This window comes from Pan troglodytes, chromosome X, assembly GCF_028858775.2.
Source record: "Pan troglodytes isolate AG18354 chromosome X, NHGRI_mPanTro3-v2.0_pri, whole genome shotgun sequence".
Classification (NCBI taxonomy): Eukaryota; Metazoa; Chordata; class Mammalia; order Primates; family Hominidae; genus Pan; species Pan troglodytes.
Genome location: NC_072421.2, coordinates 108,642,189 through 108,667,080, shown reverse-complemented (window position 1 = coordinate 108,667,080; position 24,892 = coordinate 108,642,189). Strand labels below are relative to the sequence as shown.

Genomic DNA, 24,892 nt, shown 5'->3' with positions numbered 1-24,892 from the left:
ATCTCATGATTTTGGGAAGTCTGGAGTTCATATAAGCAGATTAAAACTTCCAAAGGATCAATTCCCATTTTAAATGGCTTATGAGAAACACTCCCGTGAAGAAAGTAATCATGGCAAGAAGTACTCACTTAGCTTCTCTAAGATCTCCTCATCTGTCATCTTGGATTTTTTTCTTTGCCGATCTGTGTTCCTGTACAAAGTACTGGAATTGGCATTTTCAGCAGAGGGTGGTGTGACCTCTTTATTTGGTACTGCTGGTGAAGCAATGGATTCAACCACAGAACGAGTGTAGATCTAAAAAAACCAAAAAGCTCTGCAATTAAAACAGCAGGCCAAGGAAAGAGTGTGGAGTCAATGTATTGTAATATCAATGAATTTTTAAAGACAAGTGGTATTTTCTTAAAAAAAAAAAAAAGGACTTTGAGTAGCTGAAAGTACAACACTGTTGAAAGATCATGGGAGCTAGTCTTTGGATGTCCCTATACATGCCTTGCTAATTCTGGTCTGAGGATCTCTGTTTATGCAACTCTTCCTACCTGGTTTACACGGATTTCCTTCCTTACCTTAACTTCTCCAACATTTTTATTACTTAGCAGTTATTTATGTATTGTTTGGTATTATTCTCTAATTGTTTAATGTGCTAACCTTGTATCCTCAAACAGTATCCTCAAAACCTTGGTCATATTTTATACTTTAGCTCTTGGAACATAAAAGATGCTTAATAGGTACTAGCTGATTAACTATATTCTAACTCTATGACTATTCCAAAGGGCATCTTTTGAATCATTTGGAAATAGTCCTTTGTGACTTACTGATTTTGTATGCTCTGGTCTTGGTGCGATAACTGGTGGTGGCTCATTTTCATCTTCTTCTTCTTCTTCCTCTTCATCTTCTTCTTCAGACACAGGAGGGGCCAATGGAGGCTCAGATGCTGTTTTTGTACTCTTGTGACAAAAACAAAGTTTAAAGATCAGGTATTAACTCCTCATTGTTTTTCTTCAGAAATAAAACAAGGGAAATGAAATATTTAAGCACGTAGGGATAGGAGGAAACTACATCTTTCACAAATGATCAGAATCATCAACAATTTGGTGGCCAGGACTTGCTCACCTGAATACAATCTCTGAACTTATTCAGAGATAAATTCATGTCATGGCTTAAAAAACCATGAAGTGTAATTTTTTAAAAAACTTCTCATTGAGCTCAAAAACAGTGGACTATTATTCACTTAATATTTTAAAGTTCAATGTTTTTGAAATACATTAAAAATCAAACTAATTGCTCTTAGAGCCTTGAATCTATACTGGGCAGATTATCAATTTATTGATTGACAGTTTGTCAACTTGAAAAGAACTATTTTCTACCTAAGGATCAGAGCATGCATATACATATGGTATTAATATAGCTCTGTAAATACTCACTAAGAACAAACAAGCCAATAAATGTCTCTTCCCTGTCCAGCCTCCTGGAAAGAAGCACTCAGAGAGTAATAGACATGAAGATCTAAGAAATACTCATCCACATGAATAATTACTCAATATAAACCATGAGTTAAATGGAGATTTTCAATATTTTATAAACTGCAATAATACGACAGTATTGTGGTACAATAGCAACAATACCTAGGGACAGTTCTTGATCACTCATGTTAATACAGTGGTAAAATGGTTCCAAAGTTGGATTTTGAAAGAACTGTGGCCATGGTTCTCAAAGTGTGGTTCCCAGATCAGCATCATTAGCATCATTAAGGAACTTGTTAGAAATGCAAATTTTCAAGCTCCATCCAGACCTATGAATCAGAAACTCTGGAAGTGGAGCCCAGCGATCTGTATTATAACAAGCCTTCCAGGTGATCCTGATGCATGCTCAAGTTTAAAAACCATCAACTATGGCTTAGGTCTGCACTGTTTAACATGGCAGTAACTAGCCACATAAGGCTACAGAACACTTAAAATGTGGCTAGCCTGTGACTTCAAACTATACTACAAGGCTACAGTAACCAAAACAGCATGGTACTGGTACCAAAACAGAGATATAGACCAGTGGAACAGAACAGAGCCCTCAGAAATAATGCCACATATCTACAACCATCTGATCTTTGACAAACCTGACAAAAACAAGCAATGGGGAAAGGATTCCCTATTTAATAAATTTTGCTGGGAAAACTGGCTAGCCATATGTAGAAAGCTGAAACTGGATCCCTTACTTACACCTTATACAAAAATTAATTCAAGATGGATTAAAGACTTACATGTTAGACCTAAAACCATAAAAACCCTGGAAGAAAACCTAGGCAATACCATTCAGGACATAGGCATGGGCAAGGACTTCATGTCTAAAACACCAAAAGCAATGGCAACAAAAGCCAAAATTGACAAATGGGATCTAATTAAACTAAAGAGCTTCTGCACAGCAAAAGAAACCACCATCAGAATGAACAGGCAACCTACAGAATGGGAGAAAATTTTTGCAACCTACTCATCTGACAAAGGGCTAATATCCAGAATCTACAATGAACTCAAACAAAATTACAAGAAAAAAACAAACAACCCCATCAAAAAGTGGGCGAAGGATATGAACAGACACTTCTCAAAAGAAGATATTTATGCAGCCAAAAAACACATGAAAAAATGCTCATCATCACTGGCCATCAGAGAAATACAAATCAAAACCACAGTGAGATACCATCTCACATCAGTTAGAATGGCAATCATTAAAAAGTCAGGAAACAACAGGTGCTGGAGAGGATGTGGAGAAATAGGAACACTTTTACACAGTTGGGGGGATTGTAAACTAGTTCAACCATTGTGGAAGTCAGTGTGGCGATTCCTCAGGGATCTAGAACTAGAAATACCATTTGACCCAGCCATCCCATTACTGGGTATATACCCAAAGGATTATAAATCATGCTGCTATAAAGACACATGCACACGTATGTTTATTGTGGCACTATTCACAATAGCAAAGACTTGGAACCAACCCAAATGTCCAACAATGATAGACTGGATTAAGAAAATGTGGCACATATACACCATGGAATACTATGTAGCCACAAAAAATGATGAGTTCATGTCCTTTGTAGGGACGTGGATGAAGCTGGAAACCATCATTCTCAGCAAACTATCACAAGGACAAAAAACCAAACACCACATGTTCTCACTCATAGGTGGGAATTGAACAATGAGAACACATGGACACAGGAAGGGGAACATCACACACCGGGGACTGTTGTGGGGTGGGGGGAGGGGGGAGGGATAGCATTAGGTGATATACCTAATGCTAAATGATGAGTTAATGGGTGCAGCACACCAACATGGCACATGTATACATATGTAACAAACCTGCACATTGTGCACATGTACCCTAAAACTTAAAGTATAATAATAATAAAAAATAAAATAAAATAAAATAAAATGTGGCTAGCCTGAATTGAGATGTGTTTCAAGTGTAAATTACATTCCAGATATTGTATACTTAATATCAAAAAATTGTAAAATGTTAGATTAATACTTCTTATATTGATTATATGTTGAAATGCTGAAAATTTGAATATATTGGCTTAATAAATATATTATTAAAATTTATTTCACCTATTTTTTACATTTTAATATGTGGTTACTAGAAAATTTAAAGTTATGACTATAGTTTATATATTTGTTGGACAGTGCTATTATAGGTGTTTCGTTTTGTTTTGTTTTTGTGTATTTATTTTGTTTTTGTTTATGCCTCTGGGTATACTGTCCTAACATAATCCGACAATGAATTTTCATTCTTTGAGGACAAAGCTCCTGAGGCAGTTATAGGCAGCCTATTAATAGACCATTACATCAAAGGACCTCAATTGTGATTAAAAATTCAATGTGGCCTTTCTACAATCATGTATAAACCTATGGTGAAGTAATAAGGTGTAATCACACATCTGATAGGAGACAGAAAGACTTACCAATTGTGAGAAGAAAGCCAACCTAGAATTTATAAACAAGCATTTGAAAGAATATTTTATTGCCCTGATATAAATGCTAAGTGGTTTATAGATTGAAGTTTGTATGTTTACTGAATATTGGTTTTCTTATTTATGCACCTATATTTATTCTTAATTTAGCCATAACAACTGGGCTATTATATTGTATAGCTATGTGGATAGCAACATCTGTTAATGACATTAAGTTTCCAGATTTTTAAAAAATCACTTTCTTCTTGCAAAACACTAATTCTTCAGGGCACTTCAGGGGGCACAGGGAGAAATGGGCTTTGGGTTATCGAAATTTGCTTTGATATTATGTTCCAGAAAGTTTTGCCCTATCTTACACCAGCTGGGTTCAAGAATGTAACTAATCACTGTTTCTTTGTAGAAGGATGGAAGCTAAGTACTTTTTTATATGACAAATGGTGCTATTTTATCTATTAGGCAATATGAACCTTGCCCAGGGTTGATAAGTTTTACATGGGCCCGTGAAAGTGTTTGCCATCAGAAATAAATCATCAGCTCCAAAAAGCCACAAGAAAACTATAAAGTCAAAATTAATTAATGTTTAATTAAATGTCTGTTAAGTATAACAATATGCCAACTTAACTAGTCTCTTATGTTTAGCATTTAAAGAAATTTCATTATATTAAATATAAATTGTAGGTTCGATTTTCATATTTAGCAAAAATTCTTGAGTATTCACAATGATTTAACAAGAAATTATACCTAACCATACATTTTAAAAGTTACTTGTAAGTAAATAATTTCAAAATTAATATGTCAAAAATAATTTCAAAAATTTACAGCAAAAATATAAAGTGAAGTATGGGGGCCCTTTAATATGTTTAAAGCAATGCATGATGTGACCTCTACAAGTGAGAGTATATACAGTCTATTAGGCTCTAAAAACGGCCCTAGAGGCAAAAAGAATGATTCAAGGTCTAGTCTTCTTGGCCCAAACCTTAAACTGGTACAAAGATCAGTCTGCCTACTGGGGCAAGGAGCAGCCTTACACATTTCAAGTCTTAATACTTCACTAGATAAGATCCACCTGCAAGATTTCACTGACTGTTAACATTCATTACTATCTTCACTGCTAACTTCCAGTGGAAACCATTCCCCATCTCCAAGGATAGACTTAAGGGACTATTAGAAAACCTGAAGGTTTTTGTCCTCTGAAGGTTTGTGGGAAAAGAAAAAGACAGATATTTCTGTTTACTTTGGACCAAACACTATCCTGCCATATTGGTTGGTTGACTTGGAAGAATGTATGGCATTGAGTGGATAGTATGTTTTGAATTATGGTTGGGCCAGAGAGCATTAAATCCCCAGCAATCCACCAAGGATACCAATCTTTGGTACTGAGAACTGAAATTAACAATTTCTGTCCCTGTGTTAAAAAATACGGGGATTAGGCATACTTTACTATCACTGTGTAAATAGTACTGGGACTGGGCATATTTTATTTTCTCTGTGTTAGTCAATATCAAGACAGACATACTTTAATGTTCTTATATTAAACAATAGTGAGAATAAGCAAAAATAACATAGCTTCTTACTTTAGGAAATACTTGTTTCTAGAAGATACCGTGAACCAACTAGTTTGCTCATTGAGACTAACAGCTTGCTCACTAAAACTTGCTTCAAGCCCCTTCCTTTGCTATATTCACCAATACAAAGCTATGTTATCATAAACACTGCATAATCTTAACCCATTCCTCGCCTTGCAAGACCTGCTTTAAAATCAAACAGTCTAAGCCCTAAAACCCTATAAATATTCCCTCCTGACATCCCCTTCTTAAGACACAAAGACTTTATCAAAGTAATGCTTTTATGTCACTCTAAGTTTAATAAACATAGCTTTACTTAGAGGTTTTCCTGGTGATCATTTTTGGAGTCAATGGTGCAATGTTTCCATGCTCTTCATTCCAGGCTGAGAATTACTGTATCTAAAACTTCTAAACTTACAGAAATATAGATAGATGGATAACAAGTAAGGAATATTTTTGTCTTATCAAATTAGATATTTTTGACACTCTAATTTTGCCAGACATTGGGGCAGAGAATGTAGTTTTTTTTTCTTTTCTTTTTTTTTTTTTTTTGAGATGGAGTTTCGCCATTGTTGCCCAGGCTGGAGTGCAATGGCACGATCTCTGTTCACCACAACCTCCACCTCCTGGGTTCAAGCGATTCTCCTGCCTCAGCCTCCCGAGTAGCTGGGATTACAGGCATGTGCCACCACGCCCAGCTAATTTTGTATTAGTAGAGATGGGGTTTCTCCACGTTGGTCAGGCTGGTCTCGAACTCCTGACCTCAGGTGATCCGCCCACCTCAGCCTCCCAAAGTACCGGGATTACAGATGTGAGCCACCGCGCCTGGTCGGGAATGAAGTTCTTAACCTGAGTTGGGTCCCGGACTCTTAGGGTTTGGTCTATCTCCCCGGAAAGGTACAGGTAGACGCATGCTCTTACGTATAACTTCAACAGTTCATAGATCTGAAGCCCACCCATGAACTCCAAGTTCTGAACGTTGCTCTAGAGAATACACCAGCTAGAGTAGCTACCTTAGGAAATTTCCTTTTCTCTGAGCTTAATTTTTAAAGGTCAAAGAACTTAGAAGTAAGGAACTTAGAGGCTTTAGATAATATAAAATGCTGTTTGGGGGCCACTTTTGGTGATTGTTTAAAATGTAGATTTTAGGTTTCTACTCCAGATCTACTCTGGGAGTGGAGCCCTGGAATCTGCAATTTAACAGAATCCCCAGGAAATTCTGATGCACACTGAAGTAAAAGAATTACTTAAACTATGTTTAAAAAAAATTAACCAGTACTGCAAATCACAAAAGAGCAATCTGTCAACTGCACACCCAGTTGCTCTAAGCATAGATAATGGCGTGTTCAATATGACAAAACAATAATGACATATTATTGCTGTTACCTTCCAGTTGGAATACTAACTTAGGATTCTAAATATGTCATTTTATTTTCAACAGTACGATAAAAATATGAAATTTTAAAATTAGCCTCAAATTAAAGAGTAGAGACCTGAACAGTATTTGAAATTGAATACACTAATATCAAAGAAGCTACCACAAATAAGCAGTAAAGCAGGTGTTATATGACTATGAGATCTATCCCTGAGTTCAATATTAATTACAGAATCATGAGTTTAAAACACTTAGAGAATACAACATTGCTTCTGTTTTAATTCTCACCCAGGCTACTAAAGGATGCAAAACTTGTAATCAGTTCAGGCTATGTCTACAAGGGGTTGTCAGACCCATTAAATCAGATTTTGTAGACAGCCAGATCTACTGGGAGTTTTTATGATGCAAAAAGACATACACATTGCGAAGCATACTCTCCTCTAGAACTATAAGGAAAACACAAGGTGCAGTTATCCATTCCTAAGGAACTGAGTCCCACTGAAGTAATTCAAATAGAATGTCGGGGTCCAATTCAGTTCATTCAATCAATAGAAACCTAGCCTTCATCAAGCAGTCAATCCATTATTTTCACCTGAAAGTCCTGCCAGCCCTTCAAACTCAAACTGTCCAATAAGGAACTCAGCATCTTCCCACAGAAATCGGCTTCTCCTGAAAGACAGCATCATTATCTTTTTACCCACCACCTATCAGTTTAAGCCTGCGTTTATCTTTGACCTCACCCTTTCCTCCAACATGCAATTAATAATCTAAATACCTCTAGAAATTGAATGTAATCTCCCCATTCCTACTGTTACTACCTCATTTCTGGCTCAGATTACCTGGATGCTTGCAATATTCTCCCTACTAGTCTCCCTTCATCCAGTCTCACCATTTGTACTTAATTCATTCTGGACATTTGCCGTCAGATTACTCTTCCCAAGGTATAAGTGTTAATCACTTAACTCTCCTGCTCCAAAACACTTCAAAAGCTTCCCACTGAATACTGGAAAGCCAGATTCCTTGGAATACCATTTAGGGGCCAGTATGATTTGGTTCCGCCTTAACCTTCAAGACTTATTTCCTGATTCCCTTTCTCGCATCTCAGTTTTCATTCAACCCCATATTCCTTGTTTCCTTGCTCTACTCACCAACACACCCTTTCTTATGCTTTTCTTTTTACTTAAAATGCCCTTCCCATCTTCACAGATCGAAATCTCATCTGACCTTTAAGATCTAGCTCAAATGCCAACTTTTATATGAAGCATTTTCTAACTTAACATTCAACAAATACATACCAAGTATCTATTTGGTACCAGACACTGAGCTTCAGCCCTTGGAGGCAAGGGCCTGCTTCCCTTTCCCTCCCCAGCTAAAAGCAATCTACTTTCTCTGAAATCTCATAGCATGTCAACATATTTTATGATATGTAATACTATCCATATTGTTGGGTTTTTTTTTTTGAGACAGGGTTTTGCTCTGTCACCCAGGCTGGAGTCCAGTGACACAATCACGCCTCACTGCAGCCTCCACCTCCAGGGCTCAAGTGATCCTCCCACCTCAGCCTCCAAAGTAGTTGGGACTGCAGGTGTGCACCACCATGCCCAGCTAGTTTTTGCATTATTTGTAGAGACAGGGTTTCACCATGTTACCCAGTTTGCTCTTGAACTCCTAGGCTCAAGCAATCTGCCCACCTCGACCTCCCACAGTGCTGGGATTACAGGCATGAGCCACTATACTCAGCCACTATCCATACTGTATTGTACTTCTTTATGTCCATGTTTACCTTCCTCTACCAGCCTGATATCCAAACTTCCTAGAGCTTATAAGGAGGCAGTTGGTAAATATATGTTAAATAGGTAAATATCTATTTGTTTTATCTCCAGACAGTGAGATCATCATTTTTTTTTCTAACTTAATGGAATATTTTAGCCATAACATAGACTTCATTTTAATTCTACAAGCAAAACCAATAGAACCAATCTCAAAAGAAACAGTTAATATCTTAGGAGAAAACAAAAACCAATACACAGGCTATCCTAGCAAGTTGGTGTTTCAAATAACTGACCAACCTAAAAAAATAATAACTATTTTTTTTTTTGCCAGAATACCCAGTCAAGATTGCACAAGCATGATATTAATGAAGTCAAAGGAGGTAAAGTATGTGTTGATCATGGAAGGCTGTCATTTTTGTCCTTCCCATTTTCCTATTACCTCCCTTCACATGTTGTTTTCAGTGTGGCCCAGGAAGCTGTCATGGCAAAGAAGGAGGAAAAGGAAATGGCCAGTCAGATGAGAGGGCCATATTCTGTTCTGTTTTGGGGAATCTGAGCAAAGCGCAAGTACAAGCTTCATGTGTGAAGAGAGTGAGTTTTTCCTCTTGTTGTCATGTAAAAATAATAGTAGTTTACATTCAATAAATATATATTATGTGCTAAGTACTATACTAAGTACTTTATGTACATTATCACATTTAATATTCACACAAGACGTAGGAGGTAAGTACTATTTTTATTCCCTCTTAAAGCTGAGGAAAGAAGCTCAGAGAAGCTAAGCTAGTTTCCCAATGTCACATACTTAGTAAATGGGGAAATCAGATTAAATACCTACATCCAGAGCCTTCATTCTTTCTTTTTTCATTTTATTTTTAATTGTAGCAAAATACATATAACATAAAATTTACCATCTTAACCATTTTTAGGTATGTATTTCAGTACTGTTGAGGATATTGTTGTATAATCATCAAAGCCATTCCTCTCCATAACTCTTCTCATCTTGTAAAACTGAAACTCTGTACCCATTAAACAACTGCCCACTCCCCCTGCTCCCAGCTCCTGGCAACTAGTATTCTACTTTCTGTCTCTATGAATTTGACTCCTCTAGGTACCTCACATACGTGGAATCATACAGTATATACCCTTTTGAGACTGGCTTATTTCACTTAGCATAATGTTCTCCTGGTTCATCCATGTTGTAACATGTGTCAGAATTGTCTTCTTTTTAAGGCTTAATAATATTCCACTGTTTATACATACCATCTTTTGTTTACCCCTTCATCTGTTGATGGACACTTGGGTTGCTTCCACCATTTGCCTACTGTGAATATTGCTGCAATGAACGTGGGTGTATAAATATCTCTTGGAGACCCTGCATTCAATTATGGGTATATACACAGAAGTGGAATAGCTAGATCATATGGTTAATACCATTTTTAATTTTTGAGAAACTGACATAATATTTCAGAACCTTTACTCTTTACAACTAAAGAAGATCTACTGGTGTCATACTGGCTACCCAGGGTGATGTCAAGCAGACATCTGTCCACTATAAAAGGCATTGGTCTGCTATAAAAGGAAGAAGAATCAGGTTGGCCATCCATGACTGTTTGAATAAATGGTTAGGAGACTTTCAGTAATGCAAATTATTTCACCCCTAAAAAAACAAATGAGGCAGGAAGTAATTTCTATCAGAATATCAAAATGAAAATCACAGAAAGGGAAGCCTTATCTGAGATCATTTTCTGTCTAATGTGTACGAATATTCTTTCAGATACTATAGCACTTTCAACAACTAGGTTACTTATTTTCTAGTCACTTCTCTGATAAAAATTATCTATGTGACTTTGGACAAAGGCACTTCCCTCCCTGTATCTCAGTTTGTTGGAACAAGTGACATACAAAACGTATACTGTTATAACCTTAGAGAAGCTATTTAATTTCTCCAAACCTCAGTTTTCTCACCTGTAAAATGGGGACAATGGTAAGACTTACTTAACTGGGCTGTAGGAAAGATTAAGTACCTATAAAAATAAAATTATCTTACAGTTTATAAGTGTACACTGTAGGTGTTCAGAGAAATTTCTATTAACATGATTATTATTCTCAAAGTTCTACATGTAAGAGAAACAGAAACATTGTCCACATAAAAACCCTGTACAAGAATGTTCCTAGTAGCTTAATTTGTAATAGCTAGCAACTGAAAATTTTCTAGAGAGCCTTCAATGTCTGAATGGTTAAACAAACAGTGGTACAATCATACCATGGAATACTCAGAGATAAAAAGGAACACAAATTATTGATATACACAACAACTTGGATTAATCTTAAAATAAATAAACTGAGTTAAAAAAGCCAATCCTCAAAAGTCACACGCTGTATTATTTCATTTACATGAAATGTCCAGAAAGCCAAATCCATAAAGGCAGATTCCATATTAGTTCTTGCCTGTGACTAGGGTGGGGTGGGTGGAGTTAACTGTAAGCAGGTATGAAGGATTTTACTGGGGTGATGGACTTGTTCTAAAACTCAATTGTGGTGATGGTAGCATAGGTATATACATTTACCAAAACTCATTGAACTGTTTACCTGAAAATAGGTGAATTTTATATAAACTGAATTATACCTTAAAATTGTTTTTAAAAGACTTTATATCTAAAAACTGGATCTGTGCAGTTATATTCTTTTAAATCTTTGGAAACACCAATCATGTGAAACAGTTTTCAATTTTTCACTTACCGAAGGATGGGCTGCTATGTATCCATGTGCACTTTTATCTGCAAAGTGAGAATAGAGAGGTCACTTTTGTTTCATAAAGAATGTTTCATTCAGAGACCACACCAGAAAAATAAAAATTAAAAAACTGCATGATTTCAACTAGAAGGAAATGCTCCAATTTAGTATTAACTAGATATTATGACTAATGACATAGCTTTTCTTAAAATAGCTCACACCATTACATCCTCACCATATTCTCACCAGGTCATTTTGCAGATATTAATGAAGGCCTCCAGTGAATCTCATTTATATGGAAGAATGACAAGATTACCTACTCTTAACTGGTATGATTCTGTACATCTATAGTAGTCCCCCTTATCTGAAGTTTCACTTTTTGTGGTTTCAGCTACCTGTGGTCAACTGTGGTTCAAAAATATTACATCAAAAATTGCAGAAATAACCAATTCATGAGTTTCAAACTGCATGCCATTCTGAGTATGATAAAATCTCACGCGGTCCTGCTCCATTCCACCTGAAATGTGAATCATCCCTTTGTCCAGTGTACCTACTCTGTTTACACTACCAGCCTATTAGTCACTTAATAGCCAGTTTGGTTATCAGAACAACTGCAGAGCTATCACAGTGCTTGTAGTCATGTACCCCTTATTTTACTTCATAATGGCCCCAAAGAGCAAAAGTAGTGATGCTGGCATATTGTTATAATTGTTCTACTTTATTATTGGTTATTGTTGTTTATCTCTTACTGTGCCTAATTTATAACTTTATCACAGGTAAGTAGGTATAGAAAAAAAACATGATATACATAAGGTTCAGTACTATCCATGGTTCCAGGCATCCATTGGAGGTCTTAGAATATATTCCACATGGGTAAGTGGAGAACTACTCTATATCTAGGATTTTTCCCACTTTCTTCTCTCCCTACCTCCTTTCCATTCCTTCTTTCCACCTTCCTGTGCTATCTTCATCTTCTCCTCCTATTCAATTAGTCAGTCCCAATACCAGAGCATTCAGAAAACCTATGATGAGGTACACTCAGCTCAGTACAGTACAACTGTACAGTTGAGTTTTAATATAGTTGTCAGGATTTCATCTTTGTAAGTTGAGAGAAATTTGGCATATAAAACTAAGTGTTAAACAGCAATGGCTATTTGGAGTAAAGAACAAACTCTGATACTCTAAAGTGTATTCATGGTTACAGTGAAATGATTTCTTGAATACATTTTCAGTTCTGGTTGCCTATGGTTCTAACTTGGAGCACAGCTCTTGATTTTCTCACATGAAACATTTTTTGATATATCACTAGGATCTCTTAGATATTTTATTCTATGTGGAAGCTTAAATATACTAAAAAGTTTCCCTTGATGGCTTTCTTTTTAGGTTTTCAACATTGGATAACAGCAGTTAAGCAATCTTCTCATTTAAAAAAAAAAAGTCCAATTTAGCAGTTTGGGCTTTGATATTTGATATGGCCAAATCAGACACTCTTCCCCTTCCAAGGGTATCCTTGGATCATTCTCAAAGAAACTTAAAGCCTGCTTATACTAAATCCAGTGCAAAGAGGTAAGGGCTCTTTATAGCTGTAGTACTAATGATAATACTCCCTTCATTCTTTAGATGTTAATAAGTTAATAAATTATTGTAGAGAGAGAACTCAAATCATCTATCTCAAAATGTGAAAGTATTATTTGGTATATATATTTCAGTTGCAGATATGGTTTGCCTGTGTCCCCACCCAAATCTCAACTTGAATTATATCTCCCAGAATTCCCACGTGTTGTGGGAGGGACCCAGTGGGAGGTAATTGAATTATAGTGGCCGGTCTTTCCCATGCTATTCTCGTGATAGTGGATAAGTCTCACAAGATCTGATGGGTTTATCATGGGTTTTTGCTTTTGATTCTTTCTCATTTTCTGTTGCTGCTGCGATGTAAGAAATGCCTTTTGCCTCCCACCATGATTCTGAGGCCTCCCCAGCCATGTGGAACTATAAGTCCAATTAAACCTCTTTTTATTCCCAGTCTTAGGTATGTCATTATCAGTAGCATGAAAACGGACTAATACAGTAAATTGGTACCAGTAGAGTGGGGTGTTGCTAAAAAGATACCCAATAATGTGGAAGAGACTTTGTAACTGGGCAACAGGCAGAGATTGGAACAGTTTGAAAGGGCTCAGAAGAAGATAGAAAAATGTGGGGAAGTTTGGAACTTCATAGAGGCTTGTTGAATGACTTTGTCCAAAATGCTGATAGCAATATGGACAATAAAATTCAGGCTGAGGTAGTCTCAAATGGAGATGAGGAACTTTTGGGAACTGGAGCAAAGGTGACTCTTGTTATGTTTTAGCAAAGACACTAGCAGCATTTTGCCCCTGCCCTAAAGATGTGTAGAACTTTGAACTTGAGAGAGATGTTTTAGGGTATCTGGTAGAAGAAATTTCTATGCAGCAAAGCATTCAAGAAGTAACTTGAGTGCTGTTAAAGGCATTCAGTTTTATAAGGGAAACAGAGCATAAAAGTTTGGAAAATGTGCAGCCTGACTATGCGATAGAAAATAAAAACTCATTTTCTTGGGAGAAATTCAAGCTGGCTGCAGAAATTTGCATAAGTGGCAAGGAGCCTAATATTAATCCCCAAGACCATGGGGGAAATGTCTCCAGGCCATGTCAGAGAACTTCACAGCAGCTCCTCCCATCACAGGCCCATAGGCCCAGGAGGAAAAAGTGGTTTTGTGGGCCAGCTCCAGGGTCCCCGTGCTGTGTGCAGCTTAGGGGCTTGGTGCCCTGTGTCCCAGCTAATCCAGCTTTATCTGAAAGGGGCCAACATACAGCTTGGGCTGTGACTTCAGAGGGTGGAATCCCCAAGCCTTGGCAGCTTCCACGTGGTGTTGAGCCTGCATGTGCACAGAAGTCAAGAATTGAGGTTTGGGAACATACACCTAGATTTCAGAAGATGTATGGAAATGCCTGGATGCTCAGGCAAAAGCTTGCTGCAGGGGTGGGGCCCTCATGGAGAACCTCTGCTAGGGCAGTGCAGAAGGGAAATGTGGGCTCAGAGCCCACACACAGAGTCCCTACTAGGGCACTGCCTAGTGGAGCTGTGAGAAGAGGGCCACCGTCCTCCAGATCCCAGAATGGTAGATCCACTTACAGCTTGCACTTTGCACATGGAAAAGCCGCAGACACTCAACAGCAGCCTGTGAAAGCAGCCGGAAGGGAGGCTGGACCCTGCAAAGTCACAGGGTAGAGCTGCCCAAGACCATGGGAACCCACCTCTTACATCAGCGTGACCTAGATGTGAGACCTGGAGTCAAAGGAGATCATTTTGGAGCTTTAAGATTTGACTGCCCCGCTGGATTTTGGACTTGCATGGGCCCTGTAATCCCTTTGTTTTGGCCAATTTCTCCCATTTGGAATGGCTGTATTCAACAAATGCCTGTACCTCTATTGTATCTAGGAAGTAACTAGCTTACTTTTGATTTTACAGGCTCGTAGGCAAAAGGGACTTGCTTTGTCTAAGATGAGACTTTGGACTGTGGACTTTTGAGTTAATGCTGAAATGAGTTAAGACTTTGGGGGACTGTTGGGAAGGCATGATTGGTTCTGAAATGTGAGGGCATGAGATTTGGAGGGGCCGGGGCAGAATGACATGGTTTGGCTGTGTCCCCACCCAAATATCAACTTGAATTGTATATCCCAGAATTCCAACATGTTGTGGGAGGGACCCGGGGGTGGGTAATTGAATCATGGGGGCTGGTCTTTCCCATGCTATTCTCATGATAATGAATAAGTCTCATGAGATCTGATGGTTTTATCGGGGTTCTCCACTTTTTTCCTTCACATATTATCTTGCTGCTGTCATGTAAGAAGTGCTTTTCACTTCCCACCATGATTCTGAGGTCTCACCAGCCATGTGGAACCGTAAGTCCAATTAAACCTCTTTTTCTTCCCAGTCTTGGACATGTCTTTACCAGCAGCATGAAAATGGACTAATACAGTTGCTTATAGTGCAAATTTGAACATCAAATCTCCAAGAAAAGACTAAATCTACACACTAGCAAATAAGGTCAAGATTTGGCAGTAACACGGATATTTCAGTTTCTAAAAATAGTCACACATAGTTTTCTCTTTTCAGTCTGATTTGGGGGTCTTAGAAAAATAACCTGACACCAAAAAAACAGTGTGCTGTGTCATCATGGTGTAAATCAATGAATCTAAGGGACAAAATAAATTTCCAGAGAGCATGGTTTCATGCATACAACTCTTACTTCATGAACATATAACAAAGCCCAGTAAGTGACTGAGTGTCTTTATGACAGTAAAGAGACAACAATTGTGACTACCAGTTCAAGCTCACAACTACTACTTCACTAAATAATTACCTTATTTTGATTCTAAACATACCTGAGTTATATAACTTAACATCAACCTCAAATTCCAACTCATTTTTTGGTTTCCTTATGTTGATGTCATCTGAAGAAGGTACTAGAATCGATTTCAAATGTCCCACAGACATTTTGTTCTCAACATGACACTCTGAAATTGAAATTACTTTTTCACCTTTGATACCACAGACTTCCTCTTACCTCCTGATGTAAAGCTCATGTATTTCTGGTTGTTGACTGTTTCTTTGGAATCATAGAATTTGAGAACATCTAGAACAGCTTGTGGGTTCTTCTTCTGTTCCAATTTTGTTATGTTGGAAGTTTGGAGTAATCGTGCCCATTGCTCTGGAATTCCCTGTGGACAACCAAAGGGAAAGAATGGTAGCTCAGAACATTCTGCAGCAGCATTTTTATGTTCCAGTAAAGTTCTTCACCAAGAAGCCCATGCTACCTGTAGGATTACACTTGGGAAACTGAAGTTACATTCTAGATTTAAAGTTAGTAACTTAATAATGCAATCATTCTCTTCTCTAATTAAAACACATAGGTAAAACTAGGATCCAACTTAAAAAGGGTGGGTGGGAGTATGACTGTGATAGAAAAAAAAAAGCGCATGAAAATCACCTCCATATTGACTCTGCTCATCCATGAAATGATGTTTACGGCTTAGCTTATTTTTTTTCTGGCGACTCAGGGCAGACATAGCAAGACTTCTCTAAATTTGTGCACAGCATAGTAAAGTGCAGATCAATGGATTTTATGACTGGAATAACAAGCTGTTTCTGGTCATGTTGTAATCAGAATATATTTTAGAATAAAAGGAAAGGATCACCCTTGGTCAGGTTATACTTTGTGATTACAAAATGTAATTTTTTGGGTCTAGCGCTTTACTATAAAGGCAGGTTGGTAGGAGACAAAAATAGAATTGTGGAGGGGCAAGAACCACTGAGATGCTAAACAGTAACATTAATGCTGCTTTGGGCATTTCCCCTGCAGCTTTCTCCAGGGCATGCCCTCCTTCTCCTCTCCTCTCTCTCTCCCTTCCTCCTTACTTCATTTATAGGCCACATAGAACCTGGGGACTATGAAAACCACGACAAAGCCTTGTGATAATTTATAATAATCTGAAGCATTTAGAGCAGAGAGGAGGGAATATTTGGAAATCTAACCAAGGAGAATTGCAAAAATTAGAGGTTAGCTTTGCATTGAGCATTCAACATTCTTTCCTACATGTCCAGCCTACAGAAGTCCCAATTTCATAATTATCCAACCTCCAAGAGCAACTTGGAGAGAGAAACAGACACACTATTCCTGAAGTGCATCCAGACACAATTTATGTGGCTTTATCCTATGAAGTCTCGGCAAAACAATGTGTGACGTGGGCCTCCAGAGTTTGGGAATGACAACAAAAAAAGTGAGATAAGCCAAGCAACAACTCTACTGCACACACATGAACCTGCTGCTGCAGTGCTATGACATCTCAAAGAAGCACTTTGATGCAAGCTTCTTTTGGGCCTGTGACGCACCTCTGGGAGCTTCCCTGGGCACATCTGTGAGCCATAGAGATCTGGCTGTAATGGACGTAAATAAAGAAAGAAAAGAAAGTTAAAACAGAATGTGGGACAACTTAGAAGGTGGGAGGAGATGAAACCAATGGGTCTGAATGGGGGGAGTCCCTTCTAAAGTGGGGCGGTTATGAAAATAGGGAGGTTTTAACTAAATCAGGGACAGGACAGGCTACAGGACAACAGATTTAAGAGAACAGAGAGAACGACGATGCTTCAAAGTTTGGATGTGTAATTCCACTTTTGGCAAGATGCTTCCTCCATAAATATGTATTAATAAGAATTACCATTAAATGATTGGAGAAATTATTAAAAGGCAGAAACATGAATTTGGAGGCAAGAAGGATGGCATCATGAAAAGCTTTGACAATAATTTGTAAGTTGTTTTTATAATTGGGTGATCACAGGTAACCAATGGCCATGTGATAAACTTACAAATTTCAGTTCCCAATTCTGGTTAACCAATTTTAGTTTCAAAAGTGTGTATGTGGCTAAAATTCAAAGGATGGCTGTATGGAAACACTGAATTTTATTCTCATTGATGTGATTCTTTTGCACTTTGTAGCTAAAGTCATGGCTGGCTTAGAGAAAACTAGATAAAGAACATTCCCACATAGCCAGACTCTATATGTTAAGTTTCTTAGATATTTAGACCAGGGAAAGGGGAACAATTCCATTTCAAACCATATATATATAATTTCCATTTTAGTGCTGCAGTTCTAAAATCCCACTTCCCACAAAATAAGACAAGATATAAGGTAACAGCTTTGCCTAAATAAAGATATCTCAAATGCTACAGAAACATGCTTGACCCAACTAGCTTGATTTTGTATATATGTCCTTGATTCCTGGTATTTAGGGTTACTCCAAGCACAGTGAAACGACACTTTTACATGCATTTTTCACGCGGCTAGATGCTAAAGCCTTAAGCCAAAAATTTGAACTCAGGAGCCCATGCATGATCCCAGTTATGATTCTAAGTGCAATTAATAGCATTTGTTAATACCGTAATGGCCAACGGAGTTATTAAGTGTTACAAATTGAGGTATGCATTGCACATAACCACTAGAGCAGACATTACTGGCATAATCATTACCATAATCATTAGAATATTGGCAGTTATTATACATTCCCATGGCACTTCTAAACTTTTGTGATAAATAGTTTTATGATCACTAGACAGCAGGAAAAAATGCTGCCAATAGCAGAAAATCCTCCAGACAACTATACTTACCACATGACTACACTGCTGACATAATTTTGACTACACTGCTGACATTTCTTTTTTCTAAGTTGAGACAAATCCAATTATCAATAAAACCCGACATTCAAATTTGAATGTATGCCACGAAGGCACATAGTCATAAAGCCATCTCATTATGCCACGTTGAGGAACTAATCCCAAAAGTTAGACAGCTAATGAAGACCTAGGAGTTTGAGCATCAGAAGCAGGAGCACATATCAATGTCTGACTGTGTATAGGATACCAACTAGAAGTACATTAAGCTGGGGGTTGTCCAGTGTAGCCCAGGAGAATGGCAGCATGATATAACAGGCCAAGCATTTATCTTATCATAAGAAATGATAATTTATATCACTCATACCATTTTTCCCTCTGATTGACTTGCAGCGACCGTCACAGGTCTAGAGGTCTGGAAAGGGGAGTTCTGAAGTATTTGGGACAAAAATGGCAATATAAAGGATGAGGACTTGTAATCATTGAATACCAAAAATCTCACCTCCCAACCTACTTTTAGCTTCAGGGTCCAAGTGTATGACCAGGTATACAAGGTCATATGGGCCAATTAGCCAAAGAGTAATCACCAAGCAACACAGCAAATCAGTGTCCAAGTATTCAAAATAACAAGCCCTTGTAAGACAACTGGATTAGATAGTTCAGCAAATTGCACAAAATTCAACCTCAACAACCACGATAATCAAACTTAATATGATCCCCTCCCAACACACAATAAATTAGTGGTGCTATGACAATTAGGACCCAATTCTAAATCCTACCAATAAAAAGACTTTCTTAAAAGCTTTTTATAATTTGGCATGTTTAAATTTAATAAACATAATAATATAGTAAATGTAAATCACAGGTTAAAAAAGCACCAAAAAGGGCAGAATTTGGCATCTTTAAGAATAATGTATGAACAAGTAGTTACAAAAGATCATCAGGATGACAATAAAGTACTTCCATTTTCCAAATTTAGCCTATGTCTTTCTATATATTCAATGGATTCGTAACAATGGAATACTTCCAAACAGCTATCTTATTTCAAATTGGGGATATTTTTAGTAGGGAGAGGAGTATTTGTTTCATATGGTTTGGTTGTATCCAACTGTTTTTCATCATTGGAAAGATAGTCCATCACTTTGGGTTCTTTGGGTTCTAATTGACAGCAAATTGAAAATGACTGGTGCTGCAGTCAGCAAGATGGTGGTGATTTACTTTCTTTCATTTCCATTCAGAATCCAGAATGATAAATGAAAGAGCTAGAGATAGAGATACTGTATCATAAGATGACAAGTAAGTTTGAAAAGTGGAAAGAATAAAATATTGGAGAGCAACTAGAATATCACATGAGATAACTGGATGAGAAAATTTTCACATCAGAAAACAAAAAGGAAGAAAAAAGAAAAGAAAAATAGTGAATGACAACAATAAAACACAATAGTAGTTTAAATGAGGAAAAGCACAGAGAACATTAAAATGTCAAAGCTGAAAAAATTAATAAAAAAGGGAATAGTTATTAGGCAAAATTTTTATAAAGTTTAAGGGATTTTCTTGTTTCAAGTGTCAGCAAAAATAGTTACAATCTTTTTATGATTTTTTAAAAATAGAACGTTTTTCAGGTTATACAAATTACTTTTTTTCTGGTGGTGATGATGGTGGTGGTAGTCATAATAGCAAGGTTGGAGTATCTAAGTGTGGCTAAGAGAATATTCTGCAAATATAGTAAAGACTGGGTTCACACTCAAAGCCATTTGAGTAATGTCTCTGACTTTAATGATGAAATTGGTTAAATCTTACCTATCTCCACTTTATGTGTCAATATTTCTTAACGTTCTCCTCTGCTTGCTACTGAGAACGCAGAAATAATCAGCTTACACCACTTTATGAGGCCAAGGTGTTTACTGTTTCCATTTCCATTCTCCTATCACTTACTTCCAGAATTGAAAAAATAAGATAATTTGACTGTCAATTCAGCAACATTGTTTGCTTCTCCACATAGATTAATTTGTTCCTTCTTTTTTTCCGCTTAATCATATAACACAGTCTATTCACTACTATGTTATGAAACAAAAAACTCAACTACTTAATATGTAAATTTCTCTCTGGTTTAACAGCCCAAGAATTGATGGAGATGGCTCTATCAAAGATTTTTTTTGAAATGCCCTCAAAATTACTCCTTATTTCAGAATGTACATTTTGATGGAGTTCACTAATAGTATGGGAAAAGGTAGTTGACCTTCCTGGGGACATATTTCTAGCAATAGCCACATCTTTTCTCTCCTTGAGCTAAAATAAAATAAAATAAAAAAGATACCAGTTCTTTTTTTAAAAAAAAAAAGTATAAAATTCCATAGATCTGAGATCTTGTGCTATTTGAGCACTACAAATATTCAGCAAAAGGCTTGATCTATAGCTATGGTCTGTCCAGAGAATTCTTATTGGTATGTACTATGGATTGCATGACATCTCTAGAGAGAGATATCTAGAGAGAGAGGAGAGAGATGCACAAAACAACTAGAGCATACATGATATATCCATCAATATTTCTTCTTGAAATATAAGGTTTGTTTTTTGAAAATCTACAAAATATACCTACTAAAAATTGTAAAAATTATCTATGTTCTAGAAATCAAAGGGAAAAACAGGTCAGTTCCATAGAGATTCTTGGTTAGCGTAGTTAGCTGATCTGGGTATTCTAGGTTTTAATGTAAAGGCTGAATTATTCAGATGAATTATTTTCACTGGCCAAGGTGAGTAGATGATTCTCTGATTCCATTCACTTGATAAAGAAAAAGCTCAGGCAGTATCTCTCTGCCAGGAGTACATTTTCTGTGCCACGGTTACTTAATATTTTCAACCAAGTTGAGACTATACAGTGATCAAACTTTTTTAAAAGATGGACAAAATAATTTGGTCAATGCTGTTGCCATCCTCTATTTCCATCTATGATTGCCTGGGCAATGTCCATCTTATTTGGAACCATCAAAAATATTAAGTCTGACATTTTGGGACATGGCAATTCTTGCTTGAAAACTATTTTCACAAAGGAATTCTTTCGTGGCTTACAAAACAAAACAAGGAGCTTACTTACAGTGAATTCCCCGGTGACTGCATCAAACCCCACATGAATCGTATGCTCAAAGTCTGAAGGAAGAGAGATCTCTGGGCGCTCTTTCTCCTTCTTCTTATTGGCTAAAGGCAAAATGTTAACATGTATTTATTTGGGGTATAGTTTTGGCATCCACAAGTTGTACAATTAGGTTCATCAAAACAATTACAAAGTTGAAAGACAATTGATTCCAACACAATTTTAACAACACTTAACTCCAGAAATTCCAATTATTTGCAGAAGTAGCTAAGAGGGTGATGACAAATGTCATATCCAAATAATTCAAAATTTCCAAAACTCATTTGAAACAAATCTCTCATTCAAACTGATTTATGCCTTTTACCAGTGTAACCAGGAGATATCTAGGGATATTGTGTTTAACTGGTTTTGTTGAATCAAATATCACTTACTAAGGAAGAAATTTATCATATACAAGTCAAGCTAAGGCATACTATTAGAAAGAATAGAAAAGCACTTCAGCTTTCAATAAAGATATTGTGAATTGTTTCTATGTTAACGATAGCTAATAATCAAGTGGTTGGTACTTATTTAATTTAACATGTTTATATTATTAACCATATCTTAATAGACTCTTCTATTAACAAGAATACCACTGAAAATCAATTATGTTACAAACCTTTTTTATTATTAAAAATATTTCAATCATTTCCTACCCAGCACTTTGCTAGTAAAAAGCTACAAATTGCTGCTTTTTTTTACTGAATTAATTTTATTTAGTTTTCAGAAAACTTAAAGCCATTCTTTGGTTTAGTTTTTCTAGTTTGTAGTTATTTTTCCATGTTTCCATTATATTTTGTCATATCAGCCATTCAAAAATCATTGTCTTTTTCAAGTAGCAGATTTTTCATAGTTACATAATTATAAATAAATGTATCAGTAGCTCATAATTTAAAAGCCTATAAAGATATAATCACTGAATAAACTAAGTTGAGAACTATAGTCTATCTGGAAATAGTTCCCAGGAGGAAGTCACTGTGGAAACACTCCAAAATGGCATCTAGTCGCTTCCATAACACACTTATTAGCAGATCTGAGCATGTATCTCTGGTGAGGCTGCATTTCACACTGAAAAAAATAGTACTCCCCCTCCTAATACAGGGCAAGTCAGCATGAACCAGGTTTACCCAGTTAAAACCAATCAACTTCAGAATTGCCAGGGCAGTCAATTTAGAACATTCTGGTTCAAATAGATGTTGCCTTGGCCTGAATTACAGACAACATTCAACCGTATATGGATTATTGGTTTTGTGGGTTACCCATGATAAATTTTAAATTCAAAACTTTTCATGTTCAAAGGCTATTCTTATGGCTTCTTGTCTCATTCCACTCTCTCTCACTGTTCCTTATCTCCAGCCACAGGACAGAGATATGGGGCAGAAATATGAAAACTGAAGTAGTGAGAGGAACTATACAGGATCAGGAAAGAAAGGTTGGGAGCAGGGGAACAAGAGTCACCCAAGGCCTTTGTCTGGCCATGGAGCACATTTAGGATTCATTTTGAAAAAATACATATATGCCATATAACTTACCCTCATTACAGATTCCATTTTTACAGTGAGCCTACTTTATTCATGAATATTATCCTAACAGTGAAGTTTAGAGTTTTCTGTTGGTACTTCTACTTCCCCTGAATGTTTGTGAACTATAGCTAACATTTATACTTGTTCAACTACCATTTTTTACTTGTTCAGAAAGGCACTCTGGTGTCATCACTCTATTGAAGGTGTCCTAGCCACTCCTGTAATCATTTTCTTACTTTTTCTCTTTCATGATGTCCCACCCATGCTGGCCATGGCTAGCTACTTCTCTTTCTACTTCCTTGACAATGTGGCCTGGCATTCCTCCTTTCTCAGTGACCTTTCTTTCTTTGATTGTCATTGCTTTTGCCTTTGCTAGTACAGTTTTTGGCCTTCTACATTTCTTTCTCTATTGGATTGCCTCCACTCCCAAATACTAACTCATGTTAGGTAATTCCCTAATCTGTGGTTGGCAGGGGTGGATCCACATGTTGGGGGACCAAATACTTCATGTAATTTGAGAGGAAGGTTCCCTTTAAGTAAAAGACATTATAAAATTACAAATACAAATGTACCGGGGCCCCTCGCAGGGCCCTGGAAGGGTTCCAGGCAAGTGAGTAACTCTGAAGGAGCAGTTTCATTCACTTCACAGTAATTAGCTCTTGGTAAGCTTTTTGGGGTCAATCTTCTGAAAAATCTGAAGAAAGCTATGGAACTTCTGCCCATAAAAATGTACTATATACATATACTTTCACAGGTTCATAATTCTCCTGGACTCTGAGTTAAGAGCCCCTACCTTAATCTGTACCTCCAAACCTTATATCAATTTGAATTCATGGCCCTCTTGTCAGCAAATAAACTCTCCCAACTTTTCTATTAGTATTGGCAAAATATTTGTAGCAAATTGACTCAACACTCCACTTGGGCTGAGTTATATGCAGAATTGGATTAATGGTGTTTTCCTAGAAGGCCACCAGACTGCCAATGCCTTATCAGCCTAACTATGCAATTTTCTTCACTCAGGGCTAAGCATAACAAAGGCAGGAAGCCCAAGTTTGCTCCTCTTCTGGTGTTCTCTATCACAGTGAAATGATACCACTAACCACGCAGATTAGAGAAGAAGCAAGGCCTTAGGCTCCTCCTCCTTTAGGCGGCTCTAAGCAATGAAAAAAAAAATTATGATCCTCCTCTCCAATATGCAATTCAAATAAAAACAATACTAAGTCATAAACAATTAAGGAAGTGCAAAAGTTCTGATGTTCCTATGGTGATTGAGTCTTTTTTTTAAGCTATATATTCAAAATTAAACTGTTTCCACATTTTGGGTACTTCAGATTTACTAGATGCCATATACAAATGCTTGTTCTGGCTCCTGAGTAATCCAGCACTGGCCCAGCTGCCCAAACCAAGAATCTGGGAGTCGTCTTTCACTCCTTTATTTCTATGCTAATTGATCATCAAGTTTTGTATATTCTATCTCCTAAACTGGTCTTGAATCCATCCTCTTCTCTTCATCCCCACAAATAATTAACTTAGTCCAAGGCAACATCACTTCTCACTTAGCATCACTGCCTCCAATTTTATCCACTTCCATTCATTTCTCTACTCTGTGGCTAGATCACATTCTTGCATTTGTGTGTGTGTGTGTTGTTGTTGTTG

The 24,892-nt window shown here is 37.0% G+C and overlaps 1 protein-coding gene across 26 annotated transcripts in view; it reads right to left on the bottom strand.

Annotated features, from left to right (window-relative positions):
* PAK3 (p21 (RAC1) activated kinase 3) overlaps window positions 1-24,892 on the bottom strand; it is a 284,926-nt gene that overhangs the window by 64,455 nt on the left and 195,579 nt on the right. For 15 of the 26 annotated variants that reach the window (XM_063803778.1, XM_054676184.2, XM_009439514.5 and 12 more), the window contains 6 exons: window positions 21,678-21,778; window positions 17,308-17,352; window positions 15,983-16,136; window positions 11,404-11,441; window positions 813-944; window positions 129-294 (listed from right to left, as the gene is read on the bottom strand). In XM_063803778.1, the coding sequence (XP_063659848.1) occupies window positions 129-294; window positions 813-944; window positions 11,404-11,441; window positions 15,983-16,136; window positions 17,308-17,352; window positions 21,678-21,778 (636 nt within the window). The remainder of the gene's footprint in view (window positions 1-128; window positions 295-812; window positions 945-11,403; window positions 11,442-15,982; window positions 16,137-17,307; window positions 17,353-21,677; window positions 21,779-24,892) is intronic. The other 11 variants (XM_016942629.4, XM_054676185.2, XM_009439519.5 and 8 more) reach the window with 1 other exon arrangement.